General features: G+C 45.3%; 1 protein-coding gene across 9 annotated transcripts in view; it reads left to right on the forward strand.

Moving 5' to 3' along the window:
* Positions 1 to 23024, forward strand: part of FMNL2 (formin like 2) — a 198791-nt gene that overhangs the window by 104118 nt on the left and 71649 nt on the right. For all 9 annotated transcript variants that reach the window (XM_068949401.1, XM_068949400.1, XM_068949399.1 and 6 more), the window contains exons 2-3: positions 8200 to 8283; positions 22167 to 22247. In XM_068949401.1, the coding sequence (XP_068805502.1) occupies positions 8200 to 8283; positions 22167 to 22247 (165 nt within the window). The remainder of the gene's footprint in view (positions 1 to 8199; positions 8284 to 22166; positions 22248 to 23024) is intronic.

A 23024-nucleotide genomic window follows, 5' to 3' on the forward strand; every position in this document is an offset into this window, starting at 1 on the left:
ACTGAGACCTGAAGAAAGACTTATGTCCTCAGAACTAGACTAGTTTTTCTGAATGTTTTGGTCTAATAAAAATATTACCTCTCCTTGCAAATGCTGCCTTGCACCTATCCTTAAGCTATTGCAGCTACAAGGACGCTTCAGCTACAAAACTAGGTAATTTAGATAATTGAGGACTTTGTTTTGTGCCTTGAATAGGGCCTTATTTTTTCCATAGAGCAGGTCACTGCATCTGAACGGTGCTCAGATCCGGGAGGGTCCGGTTCGGAGCCAAGGCAGAGGCTGAATGCAGTGGTGGTGCTGCTGGACTCCTGCAAGCCGGTCTCCAGAAAGAGGTTTTAGTCCCAAAGATGGAAATGGAGACGGTGCTGGTTTTGTAGTAAATTCACTTTCCTCTCAAAATTGGATTTAGGATTTGGGAAACTGATTTTCTATGGAGATTTTTGAGAGGCAAAAGGTAGGAAAGAAACTCAACTGCTTACATCAGACAGCACGGACATTATGTTGTCCTGAACAGGATAGCTAAACGAAGCTCCTTGTGTCACCTTGTGTTACAGAGGAGTGTGGTTCTCAGTGATGAAGCTCTGTTTACAGTAGCTTTTCTCTTTTTTCAGGGATGGCCCTTAAAATGGGAAGTTGAGATGCCTGCGCTGTTTTTTTGGTTTTCTTCCAGAGGCCTATAGTCTTCCTGGAGAAAGATAGCACTGCTGCATGGGAAACAGCTCGTGTTTACATGCAGACCCCTGAGCAGGAGTGCTGAGTTCCTCCGGCCTGGCTCGCGTGACTCTAGTCTGCCGGCCCGGCTCAGCCCGGTGAGGAGCACTCCCGTTGCACGGGAAGAGCAAACACAGCCAAGGCCTGTGCTCAGAGCTGCAGGATGCACGCTCAAGGGCCTGTTTCCTAGAGATCTGCAGTCAGAAAATGTAGGTGTGCTCTTTCTTTGGAATAAGCCTTGTTTTTTGTTCTCAATTGTAGTTATGTCCTGTTGCCCCTCAGTGGCTCGCTTTGTTTTAATATTAAACATGCAGCTTTACTTCTAAGGGAGCGAGAAAAGCAATTCTCGCTTTGCAGCAGCTGTCTTTTAATTCATAAAGTGCACAGGTGCAGAGGCAGAACAAAACCTGGCTCACAAAAGACCAATTATATATCCTTGCAGACAGCAAGAAATGAGGCTTTGCTGCTTCCCATGCCTTTAGAAGGAATAAATGTTTAGCATTGCAGGCTGACATCTGAGCTAGTACGCTCAGATTTTACTGTGGAATAATAAATGGGTCTCAGGAAACTGTTTTTATTATTGTGCTCTAGACGTAGGGCTCGTTGTGGGCTAGACTTGCATAGATGGCTTCAGGTGAAGAGACGACGAAGCATCCTTCCCTCTTTCTTCCTTAACCGCATACAGCGAGGTGTCAGCATTTATCCTGAGCTCACCTCGTGGTTTCTGAGCTCTGCTGGCCCGTCCCAACAGCTTTGAGCTGTGAGCATATGGAGATCCAGGTGGCTTCACACTGCCAGCGATGCAACCGGGGCTCCGCTCTGCAGAAGGAGCGGCTGGGCTGGGAGCGCAGCTATCAGGCAGCGAGGAGCACGTGCAGGGCTGGGTAAAGAGCGTCCAGGCCCCAGGAGCGTGCTCTTCTCCAGGGCTCCCCAGCCTCCGTGCCTTGGTCCAGCAGGGCCCAGCAGTGGGGTGCTGGCACCCTGCATCGTGTCGAGGAAAGCTGGAACAGACCAGAGCCCTGGGCGTACAAAGCCGAGACGAGGCTAGTTTATGTTTTCCTGGCCTGTGCTGGATCACTTAGCTCTCACTGTCATGCTGAGACAGATGAAATCATCAGGAAACGGCCGAAGGAAAGCTGCAGTGGATGAAGTGTGCTTGGGTGGAATGAGACTAAATCACGGCAAGTCTCGGTATGCAGCGCAGCTAGCAGATCATCTGGCCGCGTGTTCCAGAGACGCTGTGGAGGGTGCCAATTTGGATGCAGCTGAGTTTTGTTTAATAGGTTAAAAATATATATATTTCCTTGATGCACTTTTGATTTTACTTTTAACTCTTAAGCAATATAGTATTTTGTAAGTCTGCTAGTATTTCCCCCAGTTTTCCATCTGCTACTGTGATTAATATAAGTTCTAGTTTTATAATGCCAGTCCAGAGCAAAAGAAATGGAAACCTTACCTGTATTATTTGGCACATAGCAGTAGACATGAATAACTTTGGAATTTGTGGGGAAAAAGAGAAGTTATGTGTTTTTGGAGCCAAAATATGATTGGAAACTGGCCCTTGTAGACAGCACTGTGCAGCGAGGGATCTCGTTGCGGTTCTTTTGGAGGTAATGTTCCAGAGGTCTGCTTGTAGGTGTTTCTGAGGAATCAAGACCCTCACTCAGAGTTCCTAAAGCTACAGACTGGGTTGATTTCCTATTGCCTTTTCGGACTTTGAGGTAGAATTATATGTTAGAAATTTAGGGTTTTTTTTTTTTTTTTCCAGATCTAGAAACACTTTGATATAATGGACATTTCAAAAGTGATGAGGAAGATGGGATTAATTTCTTAAGGATATGAGTCTTTAGGAGAGAAGAATGGAGAAAAGATCCTGTGCTCCTCACAGGACGAGGTACCTGATTAGCGCCGGTTGCTTTTGGCGTTTTGGGCAGGGCTGATGGTATGTGTTGTTCTTCCCTAAGGAATGAAATTTGAGTGCAAGAGTGCGTAATGAACAGCAGCTCACATAAAGCCCGCTGAAGCTCTGTTATACCATGGCTGCTACGTAGCCCAGTACCGTTGGTGTGGGCAGGTCTCTGTTCTCCACCGCCCAGCAGTGGGTGCCTCTTACAGGCCTGTTACAGTTGTTTGCCTTCTGCACATGCAGGATGGTATGACGATGCCAGAAGGTTGAAAGCAAGAACCAGCTCCTTGCTGTTACAAGCACCATTGCTGTGTGCCTTCAGTAACCTTGTAAGGCCGTACAAAAGAGGACGGAGCGGAGCACCAGTCCACGTTGTTAGCACTTGGCACTGGTATAAAGGTGGCAAGGGATTTATACCATGGCCCTACACGCTGTTTCTCTGGGACCGTGTGTGAAAAGCATCTCTTATGGTTGGTCCATCAACTCAGCGCACAAGTGCTTGTTCCTGCCGCTGTGCCTGCCCCATGACTGTGTCAGTTTGTGCCACTGTGCAGTTTTTTGGACCCCTGGCACTGACTTGAATTAAAAATAGCTTGACAAAAAATGGTTATTTTTTATAATCCTGATCCCATTCACTGTGAGCCATACATGCATTTGCACAGGGCCACCTAGGTTTAGGGAGGGAGATACGGAGCAGCAGCACTTAAGCTGGCGTTGCTGATGTTTTATGACCCCAGATAAGGTCATCATAGAAGATGGATATCAGGGATGCTAAGGGTGCAATCCTTTCTCCTACGCTGATCAAAGCGTGCACAGCTAACAAAGGGGGTGGCTGGTGGTGACATGGGAAACAGTAAGGGAAGCCCCAGCGGGGACAGAGGCAGGAAAGGGCTGCCTGGGACCGTCCCTTTGAGCAGCAGCAGGGATTTAGAGTCGACGTTAGATTTTATTGGGAGTGGAATAGTTACACTATCAAAACCCATCAAAGCATCAACTCTAATTAGAATAAGGATAGAAAGAGAAATCCCAGATCTTGTAGTTCAGCTGAAAAATGCTGGTATCTGTGAAACCCATAGTCATAGGACCTGGAAGTGCCTAGGAGACGTTTGTGAGTCATTTTGTTGATCCACAGAGAACAAAAAAATACAGACTCATAATACATCTGGTTAATTATCACTACAGTCAAAGGTACTGCAGCCAGTAAGGTCAAGCCAAGCCAAGCCAAGCCAATTTAGTAGCCTCCTTTGCCATAATTACTGATGTAACCACTAAAGATGGTTACAGCATACCTAGATTTCAGAAAGACATTGGATAAAGTGTCACACATAAACATACAGAAAGCATATTGCTTCCCATTTAAATAGAAATGTCGTGGTTTAGAAGTTAGTTTTCCAGCAGAGAACAGTTATTAACAGTAAGACCAGCTGAAAAACAGAATTATTTCAGGTTTGAAAAAAGGTATGCTCTACTTGTGCGTTATTTTATATAAAGAAATAAGGTTTATTTAATACAGCCATTGACAGTCTTGACGAAGGAGCATGTTGATTAGGGTCAAGTGTGCTGATGATACCTGCCTTGAGGTTGCTGGAGAACAGAACCAAACAGCAAAGAGCTCAGGGGACGTGGGCGCAGTGTTCGGCAGAGATCAGGTTTATCACATGCTTCGTATGCGGAGGAAAGGGAAGTGGATGGTGCGGAAATCAGCCCACGTGAAAAGCAGGGAGCCTCAGGTTGTGAGTGATAATTTCCAGTAAAGGAGTGCAATTTGATCCATTTGTTAGGAAAGCCAAAGTTACCTTCCAGCTAATTGATGTATAAGGCATGAAAGTGAATGTCAAACTGTGACTCTGCCAGTGTAAAAAGCTCTGGTCCAAGTGCGATCCCTCCTTACCACATCAGTGGCGAGTACAGAGGTACTGCAGAAGCCAGGAGGAGTTTTCTCCTTTCCAGTTACCTCCGAAAAGGTGAAGTTAGAAGGAAGCTCTGAGGAAGGGGATTCGAGCTGCTGCTGGAGAGATGTCCCCCAGTCCTTTGCTTCGTCTCAGGGTGCTGCCCACTGCGTGCCCACAGTCGGACAGAGGGTATATCGAGGTAAACGGTACAGCTTTTCCTGCAGTTGGGTAGATGTATAGCTCTGAAATATGTTTGCATCCTCAGAGGTAAGGAATGGTACTTGAAAAAGCCCCAGGAAAAATACCAACAAGTACATTAAAACGATATGCAGAATGAAGAACTGATAAGGTAGATAGCGAGAGACTGCAAGAGGAATCAAGGGCAGATACGATCACAGCCTGTAAATTCTGTCAACATGACAGCATAGATGAGCAAAAAGAAGAATATTTGTTATCTGATGGAAAATAAGCTTCAAGGAAGAGCAGCAATCCCAACAGGAGAGTGGGGGAATGGATCTCCAGGAGAGGAGAAGCTCAGGATGGAGGTAGATAAGCTGCTGCGGGCTGATAGCAGATACGTTTCTAAAATGCAGAAGGCAGGATTAAGTAGACACCTGCTTTCTGCTGCCGCCTGCAGTGCTTCTGTGCAGACCACAAGGCTGACCTGAACTAGAGGGGTCTGTTGCTTGTTCACAGTCTTCCCAGCAAGCAACTTGCCATCACGCTGAAGATTTCGAAATAAGGTGTTCAGGGTGTGAGTCACTGTTTCTACATGTGCTACTCTGCTTCCAGGGCAGGCGCTGGCAGGGGGCCAGAGCGCAGGCATTGCAGAGGAGGTGGGGGAGGTCTCACCTGCACCGACCAAAGCCCATGCACGTGGTGTTGTGGTGTTGGAGCGGGATGGTGCTATGCGAGGCTCGCTCCGAGGCTCGCGGCGAGGAGGGGGAACCAGATGGCTGCAGCAGTCGCTGCTCCAGCGTCCTCCACCCCGTCTCCTCGCAGCTATTGCTGCCCGCGAGGCAGGAATGTCTGATCTGCTCATGAATCACCTCCTGTGCCGTCCCCGTTGCAGCCCAAGCTGTTAAAGTAAACTGGTGGAAGCTGAAATCTGAAACTGTGGCCATTTCGGAGCTGAGTCAAAAGCCGCTCGGATAGGATACTTCGCCTCCTGAGTCAAAAGCCGCTTGGATAGGATACGCCGCCTCCCAGCTGCAGCGGCCTTTCCCTGGGAAGGGGAGAGGCAGGGCAACAGCAGCCCCAGCCCACCAAGAGCACTGCTACAGCAGGGCGAGCCCATCATTTAGCATGATAATTGAGGCTTGAGAGCCATGATGAAACGGGAGGGAGGGAATAGAGCTTCGGGTGATACCTAAGCACTGAAACACAAGTAGTGGAAAACTTTCTCTGTGATCAGAACGTGGCGCTAAGTCAGCCAGAAATGGTCTCAGAAGACTTTGCCATTGACTGACCAGCCCTTGCCAGTGAAACTCTCTGGGCTCTGATTCAAAATCCCTCATCATGCAAAGCCCTCCTCTGGGGGTAACAGGACTGTTGTGGATCCCCGCGAGCGTGCTGGGTGCCATGTGCACCCTTATAATGACACGGTGATGGCTCCTAGTGACTGCAGTCTGCAGTTAGAGGTTGGTACTTGGTATCAGAGGCCAAATCAGCGTATCCATTGCGTAGATGTCTTTTCCTTAACAGGAAGGCTGTAGAGAGTTTAACGTTTAGCTCTAAGTACAATTGACAGACTGCATTTCTGATGATGTATTTTAAAAATACTACTTCCTAATGCACAACAATTTATCATATGCTTTGAAATTACTTAGCTATCATTCCAGCATGTGCATAGACGTACACAATATTTCTTGTATGTCGGCTTGTGGCTATTACAGTCGCATCATGACCTTGGATCTCAGTTGGCCACTGCTAGGGCTTATTTAAATTTGGATTTGGTAGTGTGCTGCTCAGTTATGGAATTATGCATCTTCTCTAAAGCTGCCCAGATGGAGTGGGCTGATCTTAACAGATACTCTTGTTTGTGCTCATAGCAGCTTGGAGAGTCTGCGTCCCTGCTCTGTCATTTGCGGGCATGAGGTTTGCGCGAGGGGACAGAAAACGCCTGGAGCTCAGGTTGGCTGCGCAAGGCCCGCTATAGGCAGAGCGTGGATCCCAGGGTGTTCCTAAGAATCCCGAGAACAGGTTTGTTTTAATAAGTCTGTAAAACTGCCTATTGCACAGGTTGTGAAATTGTGTAGTTTTGGAACAGAATATTTTGATACCTAAATACAATTATAAGCTGTACAGATACAGTTTGTTGATCACTGTTTCACCGCTTGATCATTTACTAGCCTTTGATTCTGGCCTGTCCTTGCGCCTGTGAGCTGGCTTGGCCTGCTGCAGCCTTTTGGAGATTAAACGCACTGATTGCCAGCGCTGGGGATGTGCGTGGCACTGCCCTGACCTGGCTGACAGTGCAGAAGTGCTCCAGCGCCTGACTGCTGCTTCACTTGGTTCCCGAGAGGAACCGTGCAGGGAAGACCAGCTGTTTCTGCTTCTGAAGTGTTAATTCAGGATTACCTCTGTGGATATATGAGTGTACGGAAGAGAACGTGAGCTGGAGCCTGAGAGGTTCTTAATGACTCTTGCGTTCAGGCACTCACCTGGCTGTGCTTCGGCTGACTGATAGGGAGGTTCCTGAGAGCGCCTGTTTGCCAGGCTCTTGGAGGAGTCCTGCATTCACCTTATGTGTAAATACAACAATTATGCAGCATGTTTAGAGACATAGCTCTTAGAAAAGCTACTTGTGAATAAATATCCAGCCTGTGTTATTCTCCTCCCAAACAAATACCACTGTGGAAGGGATTTCTTATTTGACATCAAAGGAGAGATAACAAATGATAGGCATCATCTAATTGGTGCCATTCCCATATGTTCTGATTCTTTATTGCAGGTTGTCAGTCACAGCTGCTAGGTCATTGTTTCTGTGTGTGTGAGTAGCACAGAATCACGATGGGCAGCAATCCTAGTGCCTATATCAGCCAGATATGCTTGTATGTGGTGACATTTTAAAACTGAAGAGTGTCCTACTGTTCAAAGAAAATGAAATGGCATTTCGAGATCTTGTTTTAAGAAAACTAGCCTTCTGAAATCTCCCAATGTGCAGCTGAATTCTATATTTTTCCTTATTAGCGTACTTAAATGAGGGAGACAGTGAAGGGGAAGGGGGGAAGTGGTGCAAGAGTCCACGGTGCGCCGTGCAGAGGCAGGAGCGATGTGGCTGGCGTGGGGAGGTGACTGCTTTGCGGCAGCCACGTGGCCTTGCCCGGTCTTGCGCTCTGGGCCAGCTGTGTTGAAGCACAGCAAGCCCGTCCTTCCCACTGAGCAGCCACCATTTGTCTGCCAGTCACCATGAGAACCAGTGCTCACCTCCTCTTCCTCCTTCCCAGCGTGGCTCAGCACCAGCGGAGGCACTGCTGAGCCCTGCCCATTGCTGCTTTGTGTTTCACTGGCTGTTTTGGGGCCAAAGGCGACATTTGGAGGGAATGTTTCAGAATAACTCTGTCAACAGGCTTTCACATAAAACAATTAAAACAGCCGCAGCCATGTTGTCTTCATTTGCTCACATCTGACTCCTTCTGAACTTAAGTCCTTTGTGGTCCCTCACATTTGTTTTCTCTTTCTCTACAGAATGCGATGAACTTGCCACCTGACAAAGCCAGGTTATTGCGGCAGTACGACAACGAGAAGAAGTGGGAGCTCATCTGTGATCAGGTATGGGGCAGTTGTGAGGGCCTTTTGCAGACATCCTGTTAAGTGAGTTTTGTCAGCATTGTCCCAAGGCTTGAAAAGGACAAGTGTTTGAATGGTTTCAAACACCCCTTTCTTTGGCCTCATGCTCCGTTATTTGTAACATTTCATAGAAGCCTTGTAACAATACTTCCCTTTTTCTCCACAGAATGATATTTCTTTCCCATCTGATGTCATTGTCACCCCTTTGTCTATTTTCTCTGTATGGTGAACGTTGCTTATTTTGCATGGCATAGACTTGAGGAGAATGACCTTCATCCACCTCTTGGCAAGTGTTTTGAGTTTGGTCTGCCCTGACCTGTATAATATGAATGAATGGTCTTGATCCCGTTAGTATTTGGCTTTCCATATCACAAACCATTATCACAGTTGGCGTTAGCTGTCCCCTTCAGTGCAACATGAGTGGTCATGTAGCCTGAGCTACCTCTTTAGCTCCAGAGGCTGAACAACAACCTTAAGCAGCACTGTAGGCTGAGAAATCTTTTGTGTGTAATCTATGCTGCTTGGCAATAGTATATAACAATAGGTTGTCTCTGCCACGACAAATGAGCAGAAACTACAATGTTTAGAGGAAGTGAAGCGTGCAAAAGTTAAGAAATGTGTTTATGAGCCAGCACCAAAATCAGATTCTACCATAAATTTCGAAAATAATTGCTAATGAAAATAATTGATCCAGGACTGGAAGAGGAGGATGTTTCTTTGAAATGTAAACACAGAGGGACCAGGATGAGAGTTTGGCAGAAGGTACAGTACTGTTATGAGGTCAGGAACATCATAATAAATAGGTTTGTGGGACTTTTCCTGTTTATCCATTACTGCAGTTGAGCCTATGATGAAATCCAGTTACCTTAAAGTTGAATACAGAATTACCTACTTCCTTCCAGGAGTTTTCTGTGCAGAAAACTTAAGGCATTGCATTATTTAAAGGTTCCTGACCAAATTGCTTAATTTGCTGTGAGTGATTTATTTCTTTGGGGATGTTAGCTTAGCACATGCACGTTCAAATTGTGGGCATCTAAGAAGGGTGAACTTTGTGCATGAGTTTGTATGTTCTCAGGTTGTACCAATTTGGCAATGAGCCAGGCAGAAGTAGTTACATCGTAGCCTTGATGTGCTCACTCACACCTCAGAGCTGATCCACCCTTTGCAACATGCAGCTGCTGCTGATTCTTCTCAGCCCTGAACTCTAGAGCAAGATAAAAGAGGTGGACAGGTGGAAATACAGGGTGAGGAAACCTTGCAACCTGGAGTAACTGCCTATCTTAATAGCTCCTTTTACAACCTGCTGAGCCCATCCCTGGGTTAAGATGAGTCCGCTTCCCATTGCTTTGAGAGGGTAAACAAAGAAGCAGCAGCATCGGCCTGTCGTAACTGGCACTGCAGAGTCTAATCCGGTGAAGATCCCGAAGAGCTAGGGAGCTGACAGCGTGCCACCCTTTCCAGGCTCGAGCCATCAGAGGGGACATGCTTTGGGAGCCAAGGGACTGCGGGTCTGTTATCTATCACAACTCCTCGGCTGCCCTGACATCCCTTGTGAGTGCTTGCCAGCCACTGTAAATTTGAACAGCATGGAGCAGGTGTCTGTAAAAGCACCATAATACAGCATATGGTGTGTGAAATATTTATATCTGTCCACATAATTATAGCACATGGCTAAAAATACTTCCATGAATAAATTTTGTGCAGAATGGATATTTTAATGTGGAAGCAGAATTTGAACAGCTATTTTATATTGGAATCACCCATTACACCATTTTTCATTCTTTTTTTGCTAATTGAAGGACAGAGAACGTAAGTTAATGAAAAAGCTGGAAGAAATTAACTCTTGCCCTGCATAGTCCTGTGCTCAGTTTCAACTTAAATCTGAAAAGGAAAAGGATCCAGACTAAAGGAATTACTCTTAAATGATATTTTCTAAATAGCTTGTAAAACAGGCCCTGGTTGTTTGTCTGTGAAATATTTTGAGAACTAGTTGCTGGGCCACTATGGAGTTAGGGGTATTAATTAGGACATCAGAGAGTTTGGTCCACAAAAGGAACTCTTCATTTACAGACCTACGATTACCGGAAGTGGGGAGCTACTGATCTCATGCTTAAAATAATAATAATAATCTCAAATCTTCCCTGAGTAGGATTATGCACTTTCTGCTGAAGCCCGGTGAAGGTTGCTGCACTCACTGAGGGGGACTCATCCAGAGTGATCTATAAACCTTTTGAGCCTTCTAAGCTTTTCTGCTGCTATTGTAAAAGCTGCCTCTGACCCCTGCCTTAGCAAGCAAGGAATACATTTATGGAAGATCGGAAGAGCATAACCAGTATTCCTGCTGCTGCTCGTTTATTTGTAATGGTCATAATAGTGTCTCACTGAGCTAAGGTAGGCAGATGGGCAGTCTTAGTCCCAGATAAATCTGACTGAACGCAGGCAGACAGGAGCTCAGGGCAAGGCTGCGACCCGGTGGCAGGGTGAACGGAGAGATATTAGCTGGCGTGGTTGAATGTGGACTGGCATGGAGGGCAGGGGTGGCTGGGCTGATGATTGTGGTTCTGGAGGAGAAGGTGGGGATGTGGGAAGGGCTCCTGTCCTGCCCCTCATCCCTGCTCATGGTTTGGAGGACATGCTGTGACCAGCTCAGGGTCTAGCTCTGTTCCTGCCCAGCCAGTGGTTTAAGGATTTATGTGGAGAAAAGAGCTCTGAGTACCCTTTTTTTGAGAGCTATGGCCCTTCCTCTTATCCCGGAGAGTATCCCTGGAGGAGCAGACTGGGTGTTCATTAAAGAAATGCCCATCCCTATGGCTGATTGCAAGCCCTCCAGCTTGGAAGGGACCGCGTGACAGGTCAGCTGGGGCAGATGAGTGTTGGGAATGAACCAAGGAGAGAAAATGATAAATTCTCCTGACCTAAAGAGGTACCCTTTTGGTTTACTGCCTTCCTAGAGACTTATGTTTGGTGGTAGTCTGGGGCTTTGTTCCAACCTTGAGGAGTGAGGTATTACAAAGGGGACACAGATGTCAAGGGAGAGGGTGGGATCGTCTTACAAAGTTCTTCAATGCCCTCTAATGGCAAACTGTGGCAGGGCGCAGCATGGCAGGGGCAGAGACCCTGTCCTCACCTTGGGAGATGCTGGAGATGTGTGAGGAATAACAAATTAAGAGACCTAAGAGGAAGGGAAGGGTTGTCGGGAAGTCATATGATTTATACCCAAATGCTATGGGTCATGGGTCCATGCCACGCCGTGGGTCCGTATCAGATGCTCATTGCACCTGAAGCAAGGCCACATTTGGTGCATCAGTAGGGTTCCCTGTTCAGTTCCAAGGTTTATTTTGGCTTTTGACTAAAAATGAAAGTGTGTGATTACACACCCTTTTGGAAACAAAATCCTCAGGTAGATAGGTTGTGCCACATTAATCCCTATTTCTTTCAGCTCTGAGGGTGAAACCCTGGTTATGCTGAAGACAAAAATGGTATTCCTCTTGGCTTCAATGTCTAAAATTGCCTAAGGGAAGTGAAGTTTACCTTGGTGTGCTTTTTGGTGGAAGATCGTGGTAAAGGGAGAGTCCAGGCACAGAAATCTGGTATTTTGAGATTATACTGTCAAAAATAAACAACATTCTAAGTAGCCTAGTAAAGGAGAACATCTGAAACCACAGAGGGACCCTAAAGATGTGTTCATATAGATATTAAGCAAGCTTTAGCTGTAGTTATTAGACCATTTTCTTAATTAACAAGACAAAAATATTAATCAGTAGGCTTTCTGTTCTGCCAGAAGTTATATCGTACATCTCCACAGTTCACACTAGCTTATATCGTACAGTCACACCCCTAGGATCCAGGCTTGCTTTTCACGCTCTTTCCTCTTCTACATCTTTTTGCTGGAGTTCTGCAAAGGGAAAATGGCATATAGCTTTCCTTTCTGTAAAACATGGAGAGCCGTTTTAAAGTCTAGAGCGCTAGGAAGAGTCTACAAATATCTTTGTGCCCTTTGGCTGCAGGCTGGGAATTATTTTAAAGGCACACTCGGTCATGCTCAGTCTGCAAATAGCAGAGCAGTTGAGACAGCAGTCCTTCATGTTGACTTTGGGTCTCAAGTGGATTACTGGAGAAAAAAACGGCAGGCAGGGATTGAGCCTGGATAGAGATTTCCCTGGGATGCTGTGCTATTGATTGTTTGACAGAAATATCGGAGGTAAGCCCCAAACCTCTTCCCAGAAATCTGGTAAAAGGAGGGTGATTGAAAAGTGACATCTTATGTTATATGTTACCATATGGTGCCATTACTCCTTTTGCAGGAGAGAGCTGGATTTCTTGACACCACACAACCACGTCTTTCACATCTTTATATATCCTACAGTTGCCATTTACATACAGCTCTGTTTTGAGAGCCTTTGCATTAAATATAAATGTTTGGTATACCAGTTAATCTCCCCCCCCCCACCTTTTTTTCTTTGAAGGACCCTGTCGCGTGCAAAATGTGGGTTATCTGTCAGTTGTAGTGATAGAAAACCCAGTGTTTTATTGAACTGATAAGCGGCTGGACAGTAGAGACATTCACAGCTTCATTTATCTGGCTTAGTGGCCGTATGAAAGGTGGCTTGTGAGAGGTCAGACCCTGAGGAGCGGGAGCACACGTGGGCCACAAAGTCAAAGACTCTTCCTCTGCAGGGACCGGCGGGAGGAGTCAGGGTTGTTAGTATGTTATGGACTGTCTGTGGTTTCGCCTGCATTGGCCAGGTCCCTAGCAGAAGTGCTGCTGACTTGATCTTGCAGAAAGTTAATAATGGTGGAAACAGATCCCTCTGTGCTGATCAGCTGATGAAATCTGCCCCCAAAGTGCTATAATTAGTGCTGAGATGAATGGCTGCTATCATTTCGTTTCGTAAGAGGACATAAAAATGAAATTCTTTTGTACTGGCCCTCAAATTTTGTTCAGGAGTGGAATATAGGTGGTTGAAATGTGTCCTGCTTTTACGACATGATGGTACTCTTGGGAGTAAGAAGACACTAGGATCCAGCCCCATTTGTCCACCTTCTTCCACCGGCGTTTGCGATCTGTGTGGGGGATGGACTTGAAGAGCTCCCAAACGGCTGTTGGGCAGTGTGCTGCTTGTTACAAGCCGGGACACCGCCGCGGATACTTTATGCACTTACCTAATGTATATGAATCCCAAGAGTGAAACAAGTTAGTAAGGGTAATACTAATAACATATGTCACTAGGGCAGAAAATGTCCTGAATACTTCTGGAAGCAAAAGAATACTGGAAAAGCCACAATTTCCTGGTTGCGGAGTAAATCCATTTTCCAGATTTGGGTGACCAAGAGATGTATCAAGTTCTTCTTAAGATCACATGGAAGAGGAAAGAGAGAAATCTGACAATTCCTTTTTGCTACTGAAGTAAAGTGCCCCCTCCTTTTGTGTGTGTCCATCAGGAATAACTCTTGAGACCGTTGGTAAAGAGAGCAGTAGGAATAGTTTTATGCTTCCCCATTCAAACTTTTCCCTGAATTCATGTCATTTTCTACTCTAAAGACTGGGGACTAGGTGATCTCAGTGCTTAGCACTGCACTTGCGTTTTGTCTTCCCGGCCAGAGTTCCCCGCGGGCGCCCCCGCGCAGTCCCGTCATTCCCCCCTTCCCTCCTGAGCAGGCCCAGCGGAGCGGGGTGGTGGACGCTACGGTGCGCTTAGGTCGTCGGTCCTTCTGAGCGCTCCCACCGATAGGAAATCTGTTCACGGAGGTGTTTGCTTTACTGCTGCTCCCCAATTAAATGCTAAGGAGCCGTTCTGTTAAAAATTGCTGCTGCTGCTGCTGCTGCTGCTGCTTGCTCTGTGTGTGTGTGTTTATCTGCATTTCTGTTGCCTCCTATTGTCTATTGTTCTGCTATATAACACCACTCCTCAACAATTTTTCAAGAAAGAAAGGACCTTTTATTCCTGAAAATTAAGTTAATCTACTTGCTAGGTAGCTGACAAAGAATAAAATTATTGTCAGTCTGTGCTGTTCTCATTTCAGGTTTGTAGACTGTGGTAATGCTCATGTGAGTCACATAGGCAATGAAGATAAAATAGATTCCATCAGCATTTATTAACTTTGTCATGTCTTAACTACACGGTCTGGGGACTACAATAAGAGGAACTGCTAATGTGTAAATTGTGATGACGCCAACAACATACATCTGCTCTGTGAAATTTGGAGAGTTGAACGTGAATTTTAAAGTGTGTGTGTTAAAATCCCAGCCTCCTAGATCAAATAGCGTTAAAGCCCTTGCCATATAAATTTATGTTTTGAAAACAAGTTTTGCCTGATGAGCAATTATGAATTGCCAAATGTGGAGAGGAGGAGAAAACAGGAAAAAGCAACAATTTTTAACCTGTTATTTACGGCAGCTAAGGAAAGCAATTTACATGGAAATAGCACTGCCTCAGCGTTAGCCAGAGAGCGTGTGATCCTGCCCAGGCCTGTGTTTGTACTCAGAAACACTAGTTACCAGCAAGTGAATGCTATTCGAGAATGCAAGAAGGAGAGGACATAGTTTACTGCACGGGACCGAAGCGAGGTCTCCCCGGAGAGGGCAGGGTCCTACTGCTTCGCCCTTCTGCATGAACTGCTGAAGCGCAGTCAGCAGCAGGGAAGCGTGCAGCTGCCCTGAAGAACCTAAAAGCGCTAGTGAGCCAGGATCTGATAAACCATGACCCTTTTTAGTATTAGAAGAAGATAATCATTTTTAGATGGCTATATGGGAAGAGATTTTTCCATCTGATTACATGGACTGTTTGGGAAATATATTTGTTTTGCATAAATGGAGATAGCGTAATTTTATATGTGAAGCCTGTGCTGCAATTGTCCCTGGTAATCCAGGGATGGAGAATAGATGAGGGCTGCGTGCAGGGCACATCAGGGATCTGAATGCCCGTTGGGGAGCCAGGAGCACTGGTGCCCTGTCACTCACCCTCTGGCCTTGAGAAAGTCAATGAAATGTACAGTTTTTCTACCTGTGAAATGGGAACAGCCCTTTGCACTTATTTTCACTTTGGTGGACAGCTGAGATGGAGTAAGTTAGTAGGCATATGTGCGTTGCTTAGAAATGTAAAGCTGGGCCTGGAGATCGTAATTCTAACAGAACAGCCTAAAGTGATATTGCTCAACTACATAGACCCTTCTTTGATTCCATAGGGAATGAAAGCCAAACAGGGCCCTTTGAAATTTAATTGTGGTGGGAGGGAAATAAGAATAAATCCAACATATGATACACTAGTACTCTTACAAGCAAAAATACTGCTGCTTAGACTGAAAGTTTCACTGTCCTGACCTTTAAGGCTTGTATTGAATCACTTCAAGTGGGTACTTTAGCCAGAAAGTCTAGGTCTGAGTTTTATGACCAGTGGATTAGGCGTGGATAACAGCGATGTAAAGTATTAAAGCCCAGCTTTTGTTGTGGATGGGAGAGTGATTTTTGTGAAGGCGCTTGAGGGCTTGTATGCCATGAGCCTTTTCCCTTTCCCTGACTAGCATGCCTCTATGCCACGGCCATGCACAGGGGCACGTTCTGTGCCATGGCCGCACACTCATGCAAATTCTTAGGGAAAAAGGTAGCCAGAAGCAGGCTGTGTCCCATCAGATGAATTCCTCCAGACCCCAGCCCTCTCCCTCGGGAAAGAGGCCCAGCCTGAGGGCCATGGCTTGGCCAAGCTTGTATCAGACAGTCATTTATGGGATTCGTGGGAAGCAAAATGCCAGACCTGAAATCAGGTTGTTCTGATTAGCGTCTCACCTTTGCACCCCATGTGAATTCCAGCATAATGTCAGTAGCTGCTCTTCCTTCATAAGGCCACTGGTTGCAAGCAAATGCTCCGAATACCCCGGAGGCATTGCGGCGTCTCAGGTTGCAGGCGTTGCACAGCATCAATCCCCAGCTCTCGCAGCTTGCGACATATCAGCCTCTAATATGAAGCAGTTGAAGCTGGATAGACCAAGGCAGTAACCATATCCAGTAAAGGGCAATTTTTAAAGCTAATCTCCCATGACTTTCCAAAGCAGAAAACACTTTAAGGAACTATAAAAAAATTTTCAGGACAAATAATTGTTTGCCACAACTGATCTGTGATCCCAGGTAGAGAAGAGCATTGCTGGTATCTGCTGTTCACTGTTACCTTCTTTAAAATCTTTCAGCCCAAATAATTCTACTGTATAATAATAGGCAATGTCTTTTTTTTTTTATAAACTATCTGTAAAGATTATTATGTAAGTACATATTTACCGTTAGCTTTTGAGAAAGCAAACAAAAACATATATCTGCATTACAGACTACTAAATTTGCTAATTGACTACCTTTAAGCGTTTCCATTTGAGGACGACAGCTGTTAAAACTGGCAGTTAGGAAAAGCTCATGTCACTCTAACAGATGATGCCTGATTATTAAGTAAGAGAAATATATCCAAAAGAATAAAATAACTTCTCTAGAGGATTAGACTAAACACAGCAGAGCTACATCAGCATTAGAGAACTCCCAAGAAGAGGAAGAATAAATGTTGGCGCTACCATGGAGCCTCGTCAGGTGCCAGACTCGGTGCTCTCGGAAGAGCTGATCTGCCTGTCATGTGTACGACTTGCTCTTACAGATTTCTTCCCTTCCTTCATTTTTGTGTCCAACCACTTTGCAGATGTAAGTGATAATATTTGCACATGGTTATCCAATTGCACAGTGCAAACACTTGTACCTTTAGTTGTTTGTAGAAAAAGAGGTCAGTATTAAAATGTTGTAATATCCCTAGAGCTCAAAATGAAACTATTGTGATGGGGTTGAAAATGAGAAGTGGTTGTGGTCTCTGAGGTTCACATACCTCTAGCAAACTCTTTCTTGACCTGCAATGGGCCAGATTCTCATTTACAGCAAAGTGGGTTTTTTTGTCATTCTGGCAGAGTAAAGTACTTCTAAATACTTACATTTATGCCCACTGTAAAGCCACAGTCCGCAGTATCCTAAGGGGGCTGTAAGTCTGAATGACAAACTGGCCCAACAGTGTTCTGTAAAAAGTGCAGAAAGTAAGCTAGCAGTTAAGGTACTTTGGATATTACTATCTTATTATTTTAACTGATTTATTTTATTTGCTTTTTTTTTCTTTTTTTCTTTTTAAAAGTCCCTGCCGACATCTGTGGGTGTGTTCCTTCTTCCTTGAGCATACGCTGCAGTTCATGGCCAGCTCACTGCTCCCATTGCTGAAGGGTTAGAGGCTAGGGCTGGACATCGCACATGTCCCAGGACTGAGGAGATGACTTCTGATTGTGGTGGTGGGAGCCGTGTGATCAAATCTTGGCACACCATTTTGAGACCTGTCTTTAACTCCGCGCATCTGTGTCTTGCTTCTGTCTTTCACAGCACACTGGTAGCAGTTCCAGTTAGTAGCAATTTAGCTGCAGTTATGCAGTTCTGTAGGTAACTGTATACACACAAAGACAGACGAGTCTAATGAAGAGATATTTTTAACGAACACATGAATTTCAAACCCTTAATTCCTTCATAGTCTGCTGACCAGATTAAGAGCTGATGAAAACAGTTTCCACTTGTCGGTAGAACAGGGCTGCTTAAACCAGCTCTGCATTTGGCCTTTTGCCTTGTTATGGGCTTATTTTTCATTGTTGAAGGTTAGAAGATACAAATATTCCCCCTTCCTTTCCATCACCACAAATCCTGTTTATTTTCTAAATATTATGAGGGCATAAAAGGGACTGTTCCTGAACGAGAGCCAAGCTGGATGAGCTGCCGTCCTGGGATCAGCCTGAGGTCGCTCTGCGCGCAGCGTCGGCTCGCCTGTGGCCGGCTCGTGGGTGTGCAGCGCGTAGCTCGCATAGCTCCCGTAGCCTCCAGAGAGGGGGAACGGCAGTCTGTTTACAAACCCTTTACAAACCCTTTACCACCTGCAGCCGTGCGTCAAATGTGCAGAAAGGCTTGAGTTTAAGGTTTGTTTGGAGTCACTTGCACGGACAGCTGTGTGTGTTAATACCGGTGCTACCCTTGGAGCTATACAGCTCTTTCTGCTGAAGGGAGTGGGTCTTGCATTGCGTTTTGCAGTACCATCCTACTGCATTAGCATGAGGAAGAGACAGTCCTGTTTGGGCAATACATTGATATGCTGCATACTTTTTTTTCCCAAACAACTCAATCCAGCACTTGCACTCTATTCACATTGTCATTTTAGTCATTGCAGTTATGACTCCATGTCCGCTGCGTTCAACCCCAGTCCTGCCACTAGTGTCCCCTTGCACATATTTCATGCACTTAATTTGTGCCCAGTATCTTCTGGAGTTCCCTGCCCTAGAGGATCCTGCAGGGCAAAGTTACATGCTCTCTACCTTGGGGACACTAGAAAGTCCAAAGAGTTGGACAGACCAGTAGTGACAATGGATCCAAGCACGTGTCCGAGTCCACATGTGTGGAGCTAGGAGGGAGCTGTAGCCGTGGACAAGATGCTAGACGTGACGGATGGAGCGCAACAAGCACTCTTCCCCTCTGCTCACAGAGTAACTGGCCACATTGCAATATTTATTCATAAAATGAACCCTGCGTTGCTGTTTGGAGCACACAGAAGCTGCAGTGCAGATGGTAGGCGCACAGCACCCTTCGGGGCCTGCTTTCTTCTCCACTGCATCAGCTCCTGACTGCACTTGAGAATCAGCCTTTAAAGACAGATACTTGAGCTCAGGTGTGTGGTATCAGTAAAGAAGCTTACATCAAAAGTTTGGACATATGAAGAACTTTGTATTTCCTGAACTTTAGTAGATAAAAAGAAAATGCCAAATTCTGGGACTCTGAGTTTGGCCCTCACATCTATGTGAAATTGCATGAAAAAGAAATTCCATTGTAAAAGAAGAAAGAAATGTCTGGTATCTGTCTTAAAAAATTCTACCCTGGGGCTGGTGGACCACAGGGTAGATTTTTGGTCCATTTTTTCTTTCCTACCATGACGAATTACTTTTTTTACAGTGAGCAGCAGGATAATAACAGGAATAACTTTTGGTATTTAGACAGTATATTCTGGTAACTGGGCAGTGATCTACTATTCATTATGAAATAACTTTTAGATAATGTTAGTCAAAATTGCATCCTGACCTAATAAATGGAAGTTTCAAATATCAGTTATAAAACATGAAGCTGTAACATCAGGAGATAATTTTTATGAGATCTTTCCCCAAGGGAAAGGGCAGAATAGTTTGAAATTCTTCCAAGATACAAACAGTATCAGGACTTTTGGTAATGCCCTTAACAGGTCTGGACACAGCATATTCCTCTCAGAATAATTCATGTTTTACAGCAGTTTTAGGAATAAATTTCAGACTGGCTATGCAACTAGTAAAAGAGCAAGCAAAAACCAAGCAGCTCTCAAAATACAAACCCCACAGACGTTATATTTGTCACTGAAATCGCTCATTAGATGCCGAGTGTGGTTGATCCCGGGTCTGGGATTGTAAATTTGCTAAGTGGCCTCCTGTAAGATTAGTCATTGGGAAACCTTCAGTGAGAACTGAGTGTCAAGCTCAGATGAGAATTTCTTATCACTGGACTAGGTCAGCGGGTAAGTCTTTGGCCAGCTGTTTCCAGCAGATGCTTTAGCTGGCACACTGGTGGCAGGGAATAGAAATTAGGAAAGCAGATATACTCATGGGTAATGAGATACTTTGCACAGGTAAAGCCCATGATTGGGGGTGACCCATCTTCCTCCACATCACTGAAATTCATAAGACTCTTTACAGAGCTAAGGGGCAGGCGAACTATCTGGCAGCTCCCAGGGCTTTCGCCAGGGCGATGGGGCTGGGCATCTGGTTCAAAATTCTCCCAGTAACTGTAATGTTGGCCTCAGTAGCATTTGCTGGCTCACTTCTCTCTGTGATGGAGATCTACCTGCTCTGCCAGGCCTCATGTGACATCAGCCCAGAAGAAAACCCTCCCTGCGCTGATGAGAGCTGGGGGCAGCTCAGAAACAGCAGCTCTGCTGGTCCTGCCCTGGGCAGGCAGGAGTTGTAGCAGGACAGGCAGGTCGCGCGACGTACGGGCCAGCCGAGTGCCCTGGCAGCTGGACTGACGTAGCTGTGAATCAGTGTTTTAAAAAAAAAGATGAGCAGTGTTTTCTGCTTCATTCATTAGGCATCTGGCCTCAATTATCAATACACTCCCCATTCAAGCGATTTTGGCAGAAAATAGGGCAGGGAGCTAGTCTGAGGCGTGATGAGCGCCTTAGTTGGCACAGGTAGCAGGATGTTGTGATTGGGCAGTGTGTATTTAACGCATATTTATGTAGAATAAGCAAGTCCTTCAGTGTTATGTGCAAGTGTCGCAGGGTCCTGGGGACATGACAACATTGTGCAATTATGTAATCCATTTGAAAATGAAAGAAGAGCTTTCAGAAGCATTGTTCAGGCTTTGGGAGGTAAGCAAGCCAGTGATGTTGCGAGGCCTATCTCTGAAGTACTGGAGCTAGAATTCAACAGCAGGTTGATGGAACATAACAAGTAAGTCTCCTTCCTTCCTTTTTAAGAAGGAATACACAATAATTTCTTGTAGTCAATCAGTCCTTGTGCTCAGAGAAGGTGTACACACTCATTTGTACCCACTCTGTCATTGTACATTCACTGGGGGAGCTGGTTTCTCAAGGAGAACCAGTACCAACCACCTTTCCCCACTTTTCTCCACCAGTACGGGTGGAAAGGTTCATCCTCCCCTGTGCTAATGACACTCTTGGGCAGTGGGGGTAGAGCAGGCAACAAAACCTCTGCAGCGTTATCGCCCAGCTAGCTGGCCAGCCTCGTGGGTTCATTGCAACTGAAGTCTAGACTGAGCACCCAGCCATTGTGTGTGTGGAGCTCCACCAGGATGAGCCGAATGCACTCTGCTCAGTGAAGGCCTCTTTCTTGCCTGCTGCCACTGCGATGGGAGCTTTGCCTGTGCTGGGACGCTGCGGTCGGCTCAGCGTACGTGGGAAACAAGCGCTCTTGCCCGTTTGGGGCGGGCTCATTGCCTCAGCTAGGAATCACCTCAGAGGGCTTTCTGAAGAGATCCGTGTGGCGAACTCAAGTGCAGTCTCTGGGTTACTTTTTGGATTTAGTGCTTTTTTCCATGCCACTTGCTATTGCCCTGGTCACATGTGTTTTGTGAACGTGCTATGCTTGTGACGGGAGAATGTTTGCTGCACCTGCGCGGTGCTCTCCCGTGCGTGGTAGCACCTACACGCGTGAGCGGAAAGCTGCAGGAAGCGGCAGGCCTGCGGCTGGGGGGCTCTGTGTGAATACCTGCTCACACTTGTGGTTCCCATCCATTTGGTCTTACAATCCAGTTTAATATCAGGGGATTAAAATACTACTTTACAGACTCTAGCATTCATGTTTTGAAACCTGAACAATGAAATAACATAGCTTCTTCCGTAAGGGGAGATCATTCCCCAAAAAGTGTCTCAGCTTTTGCGGTGATATCTTTCCATCAGACATAGACATACGTTCTCTCTTGTAACGTGTGTCTTTTCTCTCAGGACTCCTATCTAACAGGAACCCTGTTATTGCAGACATGTGTGTTTATATATGCAATTAAACTTTAGGATTTGAATTGAACATGTAAAATACATCTTTATGCATCCCATATAAATATATAACTTTTCATAAAATCAAAAGATACATGTAAATGTATTTTATTTGCATGTATAATACATATTTGTAGATTATATATTTATAAGTATTTACATATTAATGTATATTATGCCTATATACTGTGTAAATATATGTATGTGTGCATGTATTTTGTACATATAAATAAGTAAATGTAGAAAATGTTGTAAAACGGCTGATATTTATTCTTACGTTCTTTGCAGGAAAGATTTCAAGTGAAGAATCCTCCACATACGTATATCCAAAAATTAAAGGGCTATCTTGATCCTGCAGTGACCAGGAAGGTGAGAAGTATTCTATTGCCTTTTGTATGTGTCTCATTTCTCCGGTAGGATTGTCCTGGATTCAGTCCCTGCCTTCTTTTGTTTAAAAGGCCCTACAAAAGTCTCTAAGAAAAATCTCCTGAGATGTAACAAAACACAGAGAGAAGCAAAGAGAAATTGGAAAAACATTGCAGCTCAGTAAGCAAGGAGAATAGAGGTTGCAAAGAAAAGGAACATCTGACAAATGGAACAAATTGTTTTAATAACCTTAGGTTCAATATTTAGTCTAACGAACTATCACTGCGTTCTACTCTAGGTCTTGCCCTCCAATGCTGGCAGCATATAAAACCTGTGACACTCCAGTGGCACGTTTCTCACCCATGTGAAAAGGAAGCTGAAGTTTTGGGTCCTTTTCTCTGAGCGTTCACCTACATGACAAAATTCAGTACGACTGGCACAAGTTCACCCTCTCATTTGCAGTCTCATCAGAGTTTTCAAGGTTGTGAAGTAAAGATGTAACCTGGGTTATAGTAACATTACAGGGCCTCATCTGTACTTCAGAACACTTATTTGTCCCAAATTGTCTGTTAATTACTCACGAAACACTCAGGCATTTGCTACTTGTCCTTTGGACCAGTGCCTCTTTATCTAGTGAGGTACTGAGTAAAAGCCCGATTGGAGCATCCCAACATTTTTGAGAGTTTGCAGATGAGATTTGGTTAGCGCTGATAGTTGTCTGCGGCTCTCCCCACTGCTTCTGAGGAAAGGTAAAGTCTCCTGCCACAGATATGTTGCTGA

Source organism: Struthio camelus, chromosome 6, assembly GCF_040807025.1.
Source record: "Struthio camelus isolate bStrCam1 chromosome 6, bStrCam1.hap1, whole genome shotgun sequence".
NCBI classification, from domain to species: domain Eukaryota; kingdom Metazoa; phylum Chordata; class Aves; order Struthioniformes; family Struthionidae; genus Struthio; species Struthio camelus.